This window comes from Leguminivora glycinivorella, chromosome 2, assembly GCF_023078275.1.
Source record: "Leguminivora glycinivorella isolate SPB_JAAS2020 chromosome 2, LegGlyc_1.1, whole genome shotgun sequence".
Taxonomy (NCBI): Eukaryota; Metazoa; Arthropoda; class Insecta; order Lepidoptera; family Tortricidae; genus Leguminivora; species Leguminivora glycinivorella.
In genome coordinates this window covers 17,557,637-17,571,664 of record NC_062972.1, presented here as the reverse complement: position 1 = coordinate 17,571,664, position 14,028 = coordinate 17,557,637, and the positions used below count along the sequence as shown (strand labels likewise).

The window sequence follows — 14,028 nt, the reverse complement described above, 5'->3', positions numbered from 1 at the left end:
CAACGCCGCCCTCGAAACGTCAGAGGTAAAGTTGCAAACTTAATTATATGTGATCATGATCAAGTCCTTTGTTATAAGGTGCACCCACAGAACACCCCACTAGAAGCCAAATGCAAGCGATATTGTTCGAGACGCAAATCACCAATCCTTGCGGGGTGAGGCGGGCGCGCACGGTGCTGCCATTGGTCGTTTCAAATAATGGCGCGCCTTTATGATTAGCAGTAGGGATGGGAATGGGACATGTCTATTATAGACAATGGTACCGGTACTGTAACGGTGGTGTATTTGATGGGGGGCAAATAAAATAGAATGGAAAGCTCCGGCTAGTTCAAAGTAAATACACCCACGTTAGCACAAAATTTATTATAAAACAAAAGCTAAATGGTGTCTCTATACTTGCTGGAGGAAAGCCAGAGGAGAAACAAATTAAACAATATCATATTTTATAACTTTATTAATTATAAATAAACTCTTGCCTACAGAAAGGTTTAAGTTAATGTTTCCAAAATACTAAATTCGACACCATATATGAAATCAGAACTACGCTCAGTGGTAAAGCTGGGCCGCTTTAAGAGGGTCCAGGAAAAGGTTTCTTACAACCATTTATTCTACAAAAACTAAATATGAATTTACCTAAAGTTATGCACCAGAATTCTCAAAATAAATGAAATCAGAAATTACTTTACACAGAAATTAAAAACCTGAATTACACAGCATTACCGGCAGGAAACGGGCAGGAGACACACCTTGTCAGGGGTGAGCCGGCTGCTCCCCGGACTCCGGTGCTGACGCCCCCTCGCCACGTGGACAGGGCTGACCCTTCCATACGAAAACAAGGTCCAAAGACACCTTGCGCCAGTAAGCCAAAGAAGTTTCCTTGCACATCGAAATTGTAAAGGTTCTTGTTTAATTATCTAATTCTGCAATTCTCTAATTCTTTACTTCTTCCCGACTCCTATGAAACAAATAAATTGGTCACATTAGTCGAGTGCCCTCACACACTGTGATAAACTAAACAAAAAAATGTAAGCGAGCTCACCGGAGACCTGCAGACTGCAGACCGAGGATCTCCACGGAGCACTCCCACCCTGAGCATGTTTCTGCCAGCTGGAAATAAACCAATTTATGGTTAAGAATCTCTCCACGTTTCACGCCATGGAAATATCAAAAGCTCACAAAGAAATCTACTTACTCAGACTGACAGAAAGCACCACACCAAATATGGAACGCCACGGCAGCACGTGGCATGCCGGGCTCCAGGCCCTTATACGGCCGTCCGACCACTATACAAGAGGATCTCGTCACAAAAAGAACGCCGCACTGAATGATCTCGAATTTAAAGGACCCAAAACAAAAGCCGGGTGGCAAACGAATGAACAATAAAATACTCTAATTAATTAAATGAGAATTACTCCAGTTTCTGTATCAGACCTTGAAGTAAACAAAACCCAACAAATGTCATTCCAGAACAGCCTAAAAAAACCTATGATAACATTTATTATCATGTTTCTAAAATATTATATTTTCCAAAAATCAATACCTAAACTATATCAAAATAATACAAAGTTTTTCTGGAATGACAGCCAAAATACCTATAATTTCGAATAATACTTGTTGTATGGCAACCCTACAACAGATAAACATAAATATTTGCATTTGAAATGCAACAGATAATGCAATGAACGAGAAGGAAGTGTTTCATTCAAAAATTAAATCTATCCAAAATATTAATTCCGACTATCAAAAAATCTGCTACGTTACAATACCCCCCTTCCCGATTTAAGGTTCAACGTAGGTGAACCGCTCGCTGTCCTCAGCGACTTTCATAAAAAAAAAAATCTGAAGGCAAGAAAACTAAACCTACCAAAAAAAATCAGAATAAAAAAAACCTGACGCAAGTTCGAGACTGCAAAATCTCAAAAAAAAAAAATCCCCCAAAATCTACAAAATTATACCAAAAGGTATTTAAAAATAAGCAAACTACTGTTTGACCACAAAAATTATTAAAAAAAATCTCGAACCCGCGTCAACCCTAGGAGGGTGAAAAAACTATGCGGCCAACTGCGCTGCATATAGAAAAAAAACCTCCGCTAATTTCCAAACCAGTAAACCAACCGTTGGCCTTCTCAGTGCAACTTGCAATAAAGCTTATTGTGCTGAGAAAGCCACAAAACCAACCGCCAGGACCGATGTTCAGCATTCCCAAAAAAAAACTCAGCTAGACCGGGCGAAACCAAAGTTATAGTCTTCCGACTATAAAAATCATTGTTACAGCCCTACAGGTTGACGACACCTGCTTGTCTCAACCCTTCAGGTGAACAAACTAAAAAAAAAACAAACTGAACCAAAAAAACTATGCCTGGTTGAATTGGCCACACCAATCTGTGCCAACTCTCCCTCAAAATACCAAAAAAAATTAAATACGTTGACGACGAGACCCCAAAATCTAAAAAAAATTCAAAGTTGCACTCAACTCCTCGCAGGTGTGGTTCTCACCTAACCCTGGCAAAAAAAAATCTAAACCAAAACCATACCTACAACCATTTGGCTGTAGCTAAACTCAAAAAAATTCAAAACAATTGCATGTCTGTAGTAGGCTAAACAAAACATTACCCTTCTTCCTACGAAGTCGGGTAAAGACGTGGCAACAAACTCCGTGTGTCGTTCCAACGCCGAAAAATGGCCGTTGAACCCGCCAGCACGATAATCACAAAAAGGTACCACCAATCGGTGTACCGCGGTCGATATGGCCCAAAAATGAGAGCCCGAAACAAAAAAAACAGCCCCTGAAAATGGGTGACTGCTGGCTCTCCACACCAAACCGACCAACTGCGTAGCCACAAATACGCAAAAATGCACAAACCGTGCTCGGGTGTGGTAAGCACCCGATACCCACCTACTACAGAACACCCAATTTGGCCATGTTAAGGACCGCTCAAACCTAAAAGTGAGCCAGGTTGTGTCGCCCCTGACATACATCACGCATATAAAGTTTCCATACTTCATATCTTCCGTATTTACCATACTTCACGCATTCATATCTTCCATGCCTCTCTCATACCAAAAAAATCGTAGTGGAAGCAGTCACATTCTGTCCACCACTTTCCGAACATGAGTCGTGATTGGATATTCTACCATTAATATCCAACACTCTTCACGAACAACCGCGAAAACGAAACGTAATTGAGTAGGGGAGGGCGTTAATCTCATTAAAAAAAACCTACCAAAACTTATGTTCACAACCATAACATGCCATAATAAAAACCGAAATAACCAAAAAAGAAACAATTTAAAATTTGCCAACCAAATCTAAAACCGAATCAATATTTTACTTAAACGAGTTTAAGTTACAAAAATAATTCAAAAAATGTTTTGAAATACCCAGGGTTGAGTGCCAAAAAAAACCTAATTACTGTATTGAATTTAAATTATTACAATACTAAAAACCGCAAAGAATTGTGCAATTACCAAATAAAATTGTTACAATTTGTTGTACAATCTGAGTCATAAACAAAATATATGCGCGTTTCCGAACGCACACTAAAAAAAACTTGTCTGTCAAGTGTCAACCAAAATAAATTTGAAAAACTACCGTGCTACGGTGCAAAATGAGCGAAAAAAATTAAATATCATAGCACTTAGTTCCGAAAATAGACTAAAATACTTTAAACTATGCAAGGAAACATTTATTGTTGCAACCGAAATGAAATTCAACGAAAATCTAAGTAAAAAGGCAACAATTTCTATGTCGATCAACAACACGAAACAAAGTGAAACAAAACTAAAAAAATTCAGGTATAGTACTAAAAAAAATGAGCAAAGGAGGCATACTTTACGCTATGGCTCCTCTCTCATAACAAAATAAACGCTAAATGTTGTTGCAAGTTGTAACAAAATAACCAAACTAACCTGTATTGCATACTTCTAAATTAAAATGAAATTGTTACAGATTTCTACTAAATGCTGAATTTGGATACATAAACCACGAAACAAAACCAACAAAAGGATCCAGCCATTCCCACTACTGGACACCGGATCACAGGAAGTGTGTAAAATTGAAAATTTATCCTGTAAACTGTCATTGGAACTAAAAGCGCAAACACGCCGGAGAAGAATATCTTCATTTTCAAATTTAAATGACATCACTAAAGAAGCTTGCCGGACACTGCTGCCAGCTATCCCGAAGAACTCTGAAAAACAAAATAGTGGTGTCGCTTTCACCACATCACAACCTATGAAGAACAGTGATTTACTATAAACTTTATTAACTAATAAGCTGTGAAATTATGTGCTGTGATATCTAATAAAATATACTGTGTTGAAAATTCTGGTGTTTGAAAGTGAAAAATTAAAAGTATAGTAATAATGACAGTTGTTTTCCTTAATAAACTTAATCCGTAATAAACTATTATGTATATTAGCTTAATCCCTCAAAACAATTACATTGCAGTGTAAAATAGTCAAAAGTAACAAATACTAAAAAAAAAACATTACTAAAATTGCAGTTCCAATAAACAGTTGGTCAAAATTATAAAACTAAAAAGTTCCCGAACAAAATTCAAACAAATATCACTTTCATAAAATATTGTTCTGATTGAAATGTTAACTTTACACTATTTTTCCAAAAAGAAATACTAAAATGCTAAAGCATACGAAAAACCAGACTAAATAAATCCAAAATAGTATCCAAAATTATTCAAAACAAACATGTGCTTTGATATTAGTTAAGTCAGCAAAATTTGTTAACCTCAAAATGTATCACACAAAATGTAACTCTTTTTTTAAAAATTATATGTCAAATCAACATAAAATAAAAACACAAAATGTATGCTAATACCAAAAATACAATGCAACAAACATTTAACTTCAAAATAGTTACTAAAAGTTTCACAAAAGGTGAGACACAAAAAAATTAAAGTAATTTCTGGTGCATAACAAAATCTAGGCTTATCCTTCAGCAAGTCATTACTAAAAATCAAAGTTACCCAGGGCGCCAGTGTAACCGTGGTGTATTTGATGGGGGGTAAATAAAATGGAATGGAAAGCTCCGGCTAGTTCAAAGTAAATACACCCACGTTAGCACAAAATTTATAATAAAACAAAAGCTAAATGGTGTCTCTATACTTGCTGGAGGAAAGCCAGAGGAGAAACAAATTAAACAATATCACATTTTATAACTTTATTAATTATAAATAAACTCTTGCCTACAGAAAGGTTTAAGTTAATGTTTCCAAAATACTAAATTCGACACCATATATGAAATCAGAACTACGCTCAGTGGTAAAGCTGGGCCGCTTTAAGAGGGTCCAGGAAAAGGTTTCTTACAACCATTTATTCTACAAAAACTAAATATGAATTTACCTAAAGTTATGCACCAGAATTCTCAAAATAAATGAAATCAGAAATTACTTTACACAGAAATTAAAAACCTGAATTACACAGCATTACCGGCAGGAAACGGGCAGGAGACACACCTTGTCAGGGGTGAGCCGGCTGCTCCCCGGACTCCGGTGCTGACGCCCCCTCGCCACGTGGACAGGGCTGACCCTTCCATACGAAAACAAGGTCCAAAGACACCTTGCGCCAGTAAGCCAAAGAAGTTTCCTTGCACATCGAAATTGTAAAGGTTCTTGTTTAATTATCTAATTCTGCAATTCTCTAATTCTTTACTTCTTCCCGACTCCTATGAAACAAATAAATTGGTCACATTAGTCGAGTGCCCTCACACCCTGTGATAAACTAAACAAAAAAATGTAAGCGAGCTCACCGGAGACCTGCAGACTGCAGACCGAGGATCTCCACGGAGCACTCCCACCCTGAGCATGTTTCTGCCAGCTGGAAATAAACCAATTTATGGTTAAGAATCTCTCCACGTTTCACGCCATGGAAATATCAAAAGCTCACAAAGAAATCTACTTACTCAGACTGACAGAAAGCACCACACCAAATATGGAACGCCACGGCAGCACGTGGCATGCCGGGCTCCAGGCCCTTATACGGCCGTCCGACCACTATACAAGAGGATCTCGTCACAAAAAGAACGCCGCACTGAATGATCTCGAATTTAAAGGACCCAAAACAAAAGCCGGGTGGCAAACGAATGAACAATAAAATACTCTAATTAATTAAATGAGAATTACTCCAGTTTCTGTATCAGACCTTGAAGTAAACAAAACCCAACAAATGTCATTCCAGAACAGCCTAAAAAAACCTATGATAACATTTATTATCATGTTTCTAAAATATTATATTTTCCAAAAATCAATACCTAAACTATATCAAAATAATACAAAGTTTTTCTGGAATGACAGCCAAAATACCTATAATTTCGAATAATACTTGTTGTATGGCAACCCTACAACAGATAAACATAAATATTTGCATTTGAAATGCAACAGATAATGCAATGAACGAGAAGGAAGTGTTTCATTCAAAAATTAAATCTATCCAAAATATTAATTCCGACTATCAAAAAATCTGCTACGTTACAGTACCAGTACTGTGGTGAATTTGTTTTGCAACAAATTATAATATTATAATTAAATTATAATAAGGCCTAGTTACCCTTCGGGTTGGAAGGTCAGATGGCAGTCGCTTTCATAAAACTAGTGTCTACGCCAAATCTTGGTAGTAGTTTCCAAAGCGGACCCCAGGCTCCCATGAGCCGTGGCGAATGCCGATGCTGGGATAACGCAAGGAGGATGATAATTGTGATAGCATCTCAATAAAAATCATTCTAGTAACTAATAACTAAACTGTGCATTTTTACTTACGTTTACTAAGTTAAATAACCAACTAAATATTCTAAACTAATCAATGAACTAAATACCACTACAGACTCTACAGATTCTAGATAATTATTCACTATTACAAATCTGCTTTCTTTTATATTTCATAAAATGGTAGCACATGGTACGAACGGCAGTACGAAGTTCCCGCAACAGACATAAACTAACATGGCCCCATGCCTAGTCGTTTACGTGAAAGGGATAGCATATCACATTGTTAACTCGGTAAAGAGGATGGACGCGCCTCGGCGCCGCTCAGCACAACCATATTGACCAGTATAAATGAACTCCGCGGACAATAAACAATATTCAACAAAATAATTAATTTGACTTAACTGTGGAATGTTGTTCCATCTTTTTTACATGTAGAAGTGTTAGAAGACTTGCCACACCACTTTATGCTGTAAGAGACCATTGTTTGCAACCAAAATTGATTATTTAAGATTTTTTCCCGAGCGGACACGGACACTGTTAGCGGGTCGTATACTTGGGCGCTACTGATCGGTGTCGCACGCGTTCAAACTTTTATAAACCTGATTTGTCGTATGCTTGGTGACCGCGAGTCGCCCTGTGAGGGCCATCTTGTTGTATTGATCTGTGGGTGCACCTCATTTTCGAAGAATAGGTATTCTACTTTTACTACGTTTACTTCAGTTGACATAGTATTCTCTTAACATATATACACTATTACATTTAGCCAACTGAAGAAGAGGGGGGAGATATTGCCTGTTTCTTGTCGTCCCAGTTGTTACTAAGAATAGGATCCAGTTGCATTAAATCACCAGAACCACAATACAATACAAAGTATGTGTAAACCTGCGCTTTTTGTCTATCCAGAAATGCCACAAGCACTGTACGTAAACATGTCGGAGCTGGCAACGCTAGCGGCTTCGCGCGCGCAGGCGCACAATGCAGAACACCCGCAGCAAGAAAAGGTGACTACTATTGAATTCATTCTATTCATCACTTCTTTACCACATTAAATTTTAAAAAGATGAGTTAAATGGTGAATTACAATAATTACCAAAAAAACACCAGTGTCTTCGCCTAGTGAACTTCGCTAGGCTCTATAAAACCTCGCCTGGTTTTTAGTGCAATTAGATTTCCTTTGAAATTTGAATTATTTTTTGCGGAAACTGCACTAAAAAAACTGCAGTTAACGTACATATAAAATTAATGACAGCTATGAAACATTTATTTGCAATAAAATTTGCATGTTCGTAAAATCGACCGTACTTCTGATATTCTATAATTTTTGTGTCATTGGATGCGACGAGTGTTATTGGTGTTACGCTACATACGACTTTAACGTATTAGACCAAATATTTGCTTAATATTGAGTGGATAATGTAGATTAACAAAATCGACCTACATTATCCCATTATTGTTAAGGTATAAATATGCAATAATGTATTAAAACAAAATCGAAATGTATCAAAAACAATAAATTTATTATCATATGCTATATTTTACGATATCCTACCTACATTGTCTATATAACCTATGGAGTATGATGTGAGAGACCTTATGAGCTTAGATTGAATATTCTCATTCTGCCACCTTTATCTAGACGGTAAATTGGCTGCTCGCGTCGCTTTCTGATGAGTGTTGGTCTGAAAGTAATAAGATAAATACGTCTTAAGAATACGCCTATATGATTTAAAAGCTAGCAGATTAATATTTGCAAATAAAGATGTGGTAGCAATAATTGTTGTTATACAAGTTACCTCTATTTTAGGATTGCTTCATCCTGAGTTTATCTGTTAGATATACAACAAAAACTATTAGCAATTGAAAAAAGAACTGCTGAAGTTAAAGGCTTGAGATAATATTCTATTGCATGTACTTTTTCAATTGTACAGTCGCCTACAAAGAGATGTATCCACTTTTTCACCTTATTGCAATGCAATAAGGTGAAAAAGTGGATACATCTCTTTATAGTTGACTGTACCTACCGATTATACCACGAATAGCGCGGCATCTTGAATTCAACCGACCGGGCGGCGAGTTTTATCTCCGTATCGCAATGGCCATAGACTAGTGATCGGCGAAAACGTTTTAATTCCACGGCGGCGTTGTTGAGCTAATGGAATTCAATTAGAGTAAAATTACATGAACCCTAATGTATAATCTGCTTCAATATTCTTACTTACTTTCTTTTAGTTTAACGCGACTACGCCGCCATAAAATTAAGACGCTTTTACCGATCACTATCTATGACCTATGTCATTATTTTGCTCGGCTCGAATGCTAGTGCCAGTAACATCTGACGTCATGTCATATTTGCCGGACCGGTGACATTTGATGACAATCGAGTCGTATTCAGCCGCTCGCATCCCCGAGTGACGAGGCTTCACTGTATAAGATGGTGAACAAGTATACAATGTATTTTTTTATTTATAGGTACAGTCAGAGATCGTGTCATTTACGATCGTGCTTGCCTTGGATCCGTATTCTTATGTCATAAAACGTTACATAAATTTGGCAAACTCGCCCGCCATAATGAAACATAGAACTACTCGACTCATATCGCCGAGGCCTCCGTGTTTCGCCTCCAAAGTAGCTCATCTTCATCACCTTCAACAATACTGACATCTTACGATAGACTATAAAAATCTTACAATTTTTCCCAATGGAATTTGTCAGCAAGGCTCTTGGAGACCTGGCCGTCCCTCGTCTGCTTGTTGACCACGCGCTCGACCATCCGCAGCGAGCTGAACACACTTTGCACGTTTGACGGCTGACGCACGCGGGAAGTGTTCTGGAATTAAACCGTTTTCGCTGTTAGTTCGGAGTGTTCGGACATTACAATTCACAAGAGCTGTTATGAATGGAACGAATGATTGAATGAAAACAGATTAACCAATATAATGGTGGCTCGTGAGTGTTACAACTGTATGGCGATACAGGTGTCACTGTGCTAGGTTTCATGAAACGACGTACATTCATTTAATAGAAATTGTCATTGAAAAAAAAAACTCATCGTTGGTCTGCTTGTTTCACCTGAAACCCTTTATAAAACATAAGCGTGTCAAGAATCCTCCAAAACCCCTATCACTTTACAATAAAGTTTAAAACCACCCCTAGACGATCAAATAGCAGGCCGTCCCTATCGCACTTACAAATAGTGCGATAGGGACGGCCTGCTATTTTATCGTCTATCGCGCGACCATGCTTCCAGGTAGAAAATATATTGCCTTATAAAAGTTATAATTATAAATGCATAAGGACCATACGACATATCAGTAATTTTATACATTTGTAGTCATAGCCTTGAGTTGAAATCAGGTAGAGACAAATACAACTTACCATAATCTCAATTGTTTCAAAAAGTTTCTTAAGTTCTTTTTGCTCCCTATCGGTTAATGTAGTATTGTCTGGGTCAAATATACCTGGAAATAAAGCAAAATTTTGCATATTCTTGATTCAAATAATTCAAAAGTAGGCTACACAAAATAATTTCAAAATACCTTGTAAAAATTTGAGATACAATGTTTACGAAATATTGCCCTGGGAGTTCATAGCAAAGGGTCTGTCTCTGGACCTAAATCTTCATTAATTTAAATATGTATGTAAAAAAACTACAGTTGGTTTGATCACTAGTAGTGAAAGCTTTTCACGGTATAACATGAGACAGTCGCAAGCTAGCTAATATTAGGAACATTTTTGTAATATAAGAATAACACGGTCCACAAAAAGAAAAAGATTCAATGGGGAAATGCAAAGAACTGTCTCAGGGATGATATGAAATTTGCATTCAAGGGAAATTATTAAATTCATATTAAACGTATAATACCCGTCTCTTTGAGTTTCGCTTTAATAGTAGCAAGTGTGATGACGGGCGACATCATGTCTCTGATCTCCCCGGACCTCAGCGTGTCCACCAGGCCGCCGTAGGGCTCCGAGCGGGAGGGTCGCCGCGTGTGCTGCGGGCTGTTGTGCAAAAATATAACATGAATAGCGCAACTTTGAACAGCTGTTTTAATCGGCGACAACTTTTCTGGAAGAAATAGATGATTAAATCCTAAGTTACTGCATTTATTTCATGGTGGCAGTCATTTAGTTGCTTTAAAGTGATTGTCAAGATTGAGAACGACTTCAAAACATCTTTCACATAAAAGTTTGAGTGCAAAAGTTATACAACGAACCGTTACGTTGTCAATGATGTTTATAAATAAACGTTGTAACTTACACGCACATTTCTTGGTAATCGCGTTTCTTGAGAAAACACTTACCATGCCCATGAAATTCGAAGTAGGTTTACGGCTAATCTGGAAATTATAGTTAAATGGTTTCATTTAATTTTATTTATACTCAAAGCACTTATGTAATATCAAATAAATACATTTTATCAGAATCTCTTTTGTTTATCTATCTTTTCGTCATATGCATATGTAATTGTTATCTTAAATATTTAACATAAGTAAGTGATTTCACTCGATCCGATTGGTCACAGGTACGTACATATAACATGATTAATTCAAACAATCGTTAATGTAGGCGAAGATAATCGAATCGACAACAATATAGTAAAAATCTCGTACAGGTTATTTTCTTATTTTCAGAAAATTGTGTCACACGTAGGTACATTACTTTTATGAGGAAATATTTACATAATACTTATGCCTTATGAAGTCGACGTAATCATAGGTTTAGAACAGTCTTATATCTGTAACTACTTACTGTGTCCAACCACCAATTATATTCACACGCTTTATATCATAAAGTTAATGATCAGATCTATAGGAACACCTCGAGTACCCCGACCACAAGTTTTGCTACTAACTTTATTTAATACCACATTTTTCACCTCTTATTATCAGTCAACCGTCGCGTAATAAATTTATGTAATCAATTGTATTCGAATATAAGTTTATTTGACTTTTAACTTGTAATAAATTTAGTCTATGCATGTGTACTCACAAGAGATTCAACACGACTGCCATGTTCGCTCCGCGAGTTGGTCCCGACTGAATTCGTCGCGGTCGGCCCGATGAATTTTATGGCGGCTGCATTTACGCATTCGGTTGCGGTGCATTCTTGATCGTTTCACTTGATTAAAATTAGGGTAAAATTATGGCATCTTCATCATCAATACTTAACTGTTGCAGGTACTTGATTTTAAGAAACGTGCGATTTACACGCTAGATCTAATATCAAACTGCACTTGGTACCATCCCGGAAGTCGAGGACGGGGTAAAAGAAACTAGGAACAAATAGTCAAGTGATTAATATCCCTTCTGTCCGTTTTTTGTATACCATTAAGAAAAGGTTAAAATTATAAGTAATATGCCATTGATAATTAGTTATGGACTGAAAGCCGTGTTGCAATGAAAGTACCAAAACAATTCCGTCCTCGTATGCCGCGCTCGTCCTGGTAGGCAGCTATTGTTACTCGAACGACAACTGAAAATGTAAGCAAGCAAAATATGCATTGCTGCCATTGCTGATACTAGCGCAAATCTACATATGTAATTTTCTAATTAGCAAGCATAAAATTTCAAAATAATACCAAACTTGAAATTTTTAATGATAAGATACTGGTATACTATAGGTAAATGGCGCACCGCGGTCCGGGTTCGGACCGCTGACCAGCTTAAAGCATACCGCGGTTTGTTGTGCTGCCCTCCTAAGCGGATCGCGATGTTCGTTGTAGATATTTTAACGTTATGACCCCTGTAAAGAAACTAATCGGTGACTCCTGAAGTCCTCAACGCCTAAATGATAAAGCGCAGTTAGGTATTATAATCTACCGTTCTAAACATAATAGTAAATATTATTTTTAAATTTCTTTACAATAATATAGTACAAGAATAGTGAACAATCCTGAGCTCTCTGTAATATAATGATTATAATGAAGTTAGTTAGTGTTTTGTGCAATAAGATTTTTATATCTTTTAATTAAATAATAGGTAATTTCAAACGAGGCACTGAATTGTAAATCGTTCTTTGATTATTATTTTATGTTAGCCCTTATCAATCTACCATAGAGACGTTATAGTAAATATTTTTTGAAACGATTGCACGGTAAGACTCAATATTCGCTTAAACAGTATCTATAGGTACCTATTAAATAATCTATGTTATACGGAAAAAAGTTTATGACCCGTGAAATGTGTTTGGTAATGAATTGTATCTGCGTACCTGCATGAACTTACGCATGTTTGAATGAAATTTGTTAGCATAACATAAAGTGATTCATATATTACAACAAATTACAAGATTATAACTTATCCACAATCTTATTAAGTTTGACTCATGAGTTTAAAATATAATCGTAACCGGAAGAAAATTCGAGGCTCAAAACACAATAAACAATATTATGCATAAATTGAAGTGTGAATCGCATCCAGTTTGATAAGAGCCTTTGTGTATTGTCTAACATTCGTTTTAAGTGATCAAAACCCATGCTTATCTGATTGCGCCTCCACACAAATATTTGACCTGACGGGTGTTCGACAAACTGGCCAATTCGCCAAGCGTGGCATGTGTTCGTGGCAAACACCAAGCCTGTGGAGCCGCCATGAAGAGCGTGCGCAGACAGAGAGCGGTCTGCGTTCTGTCAGAGTTCCGCGTTCTGGTGACCGTTGACCGCCCAAGAGTTCCAACGCACACAGGCGGCGTTCAATTCTCGCGTTCTAGTTTCGTCTGTGTCTCTGTACATGCAACATGTCACTGGAAAGTTCGTTTTCCTATGAAGAATCATTGCTCTTGTGGAGCTTAGGTACAAGCTTCTAAAAAGAAAATAAAATTAACACAACGCGAGAAAAGCAAGGCAAAATTTGTAGTATTTTTCAGTAAAAAATACCACCCATTAAATTCTCCTTACAGATGAACAGCGATTCGATATTTATATTCACATGTCGATGAATAGTTTCATTAATTGAGCAAAATAAAAGCTGGCAGTATTTTTATACCCTATATCATTATTTATTAAGGATAAAATAAACATTACATCATCTCGTCGTGTACTATCCGTAGATTCGACCTCAGAAATCCCTCCTTTCCCTAACCAATTCATTATTTTTTCTGTGTTTGCAACCTCGGACATCCCCGCGTTCCGGCGTTCTCTGTCTCGGCAGGAAAAGAACGCTTGAACGCGGCGTTCCGCTTTGAACGTCGCGGTCAGACTGCCCGCTGTGTGCGTTCTTGCTATAGTCTCGGTACATTCTAAAGAACGCAGAACTCTGAACGCGGAACGTTGAAGTCCAGACCGCTCTCTGTCTGCGCACGCTCGAAG

At 37.3% G+C, this 14,028-nt stretch overlaps 2 protein-coding genes and 2 long non-coding RNA genes across 9 annotated transcripts in view; 1 reads left to right on the top strand and 3 right to left on the bottom strand.

Moving 5' to 3' along the window:
• LOC125239781 (protein MTSS 1) overlaps positions 1 to 14,028 on the top strand; it is a 166,847-nt gene that overhangs the window by 134,031 nt on the left and 18,788 nt on the right. For all 4 annotated transcript variants that reach the window (XM_048147480.1, XM_048147489.1, XM_048147466.1 and 1 more), the window contains one exon: positions 7,626 to 7,723. In XM_048147480.1, the coding sequence (XP_048003437.1) occupies positions 7,626 to 7,723 (98 nt within the window). The remainder of the gene's footprint in view (positions 1 to 7,625; positions 7,724 to 14,028) is intronic.
• Positions 313 to 2,990, bottom strand: LOC125239861. Its single transcript, XR_007178570.1, has 3 exons — positions 1,193 to 2,990; positions 1,040 to 1,107; positions 313 to 955 (listed from the first exon to the last, which is right to left on the bottom strand). It is a non-coding gene; the product is annotated as an uncharacterized LOC125239861 (long non-coding RNA).
• On the bottom strand, positions 3,813 to 6,483 carry LOC125239866. The gene is made up of 3 exons (XR_007178571.1): positions 5,921 to 6,483; positions 5,768 to 5,835; positions 3,813 to 5,683 (listed from the first exon to the last, which is right to left on the bottom strand). It is a non-coding gene; the product is annotated as an uncharacterized LOC125239866 (long non-coding RNA).
• LOC125239837 lies at positions 8,216 to 11,777 on the bottom strand. 3 transcript variants are annotated; one of them, XM_048147571.1, is made up of 7 exons: positions 11,712 to 11,777; positions 11,024 to 11,059; positions 10,585 to 10,721; positions 10,098 to 10,180; positions 9,410 to 9,549; positions 8,516 to 8,548; positions 8,216 to 8,401 (listed from the first exon to the last, which is right to left on the bottom strand). In XM_048147571.1, the coding sequence occupies exons 1-6, from the start codon at positions 11,732 to 11,734 to the stop codon at positions 8,545 to 8,547; spliced, it is 423 nt and encodes a 140-aa protein (XP_048003528.1). In that variant the 5' UTR covers positions 11,735 to 11,777; the 3' UTR covers positions 8,216 to 8,401; positions 8,516 to 8,544. The 3 variants fall into 3 exon arrangements, with proteins under 3 accessions (XP_048003528.1, XP_048003512.1, XP_048003520.1); XM_048147555.1 differs by lacking the exon at positions 8,516 to 8,548; XM_048147563.1 differs by lacking the exon at positions 8,516 to 8,548 and having other exon boundaries at positions 10,981 to 11,059; positions 11,712 to 11,751.

Excerpts from the sequence above, each read along its gene's own strand:
- LOC125239837 (XM_048147555.1), bottom strand. The coding sequence starts at position 11,734 with ATGGCAGTCGTGTTGAATCTCTT. Across the intron at positions 10,181-10,584 it reads AGCGAAACTCAAAGAGACGG|GTATATTTGACCCAGACAAT; the intron begins GTATTATACGTT and ends CTTTATTTCCAG. Across the intron at positions 9,550-10,097 it reads TTGAAACAATTGAGATTATG|AACACTTCCCGCGTGCGTCA; the intron begins GTAAGTTGTATT and ends GTTTAATTCCAG.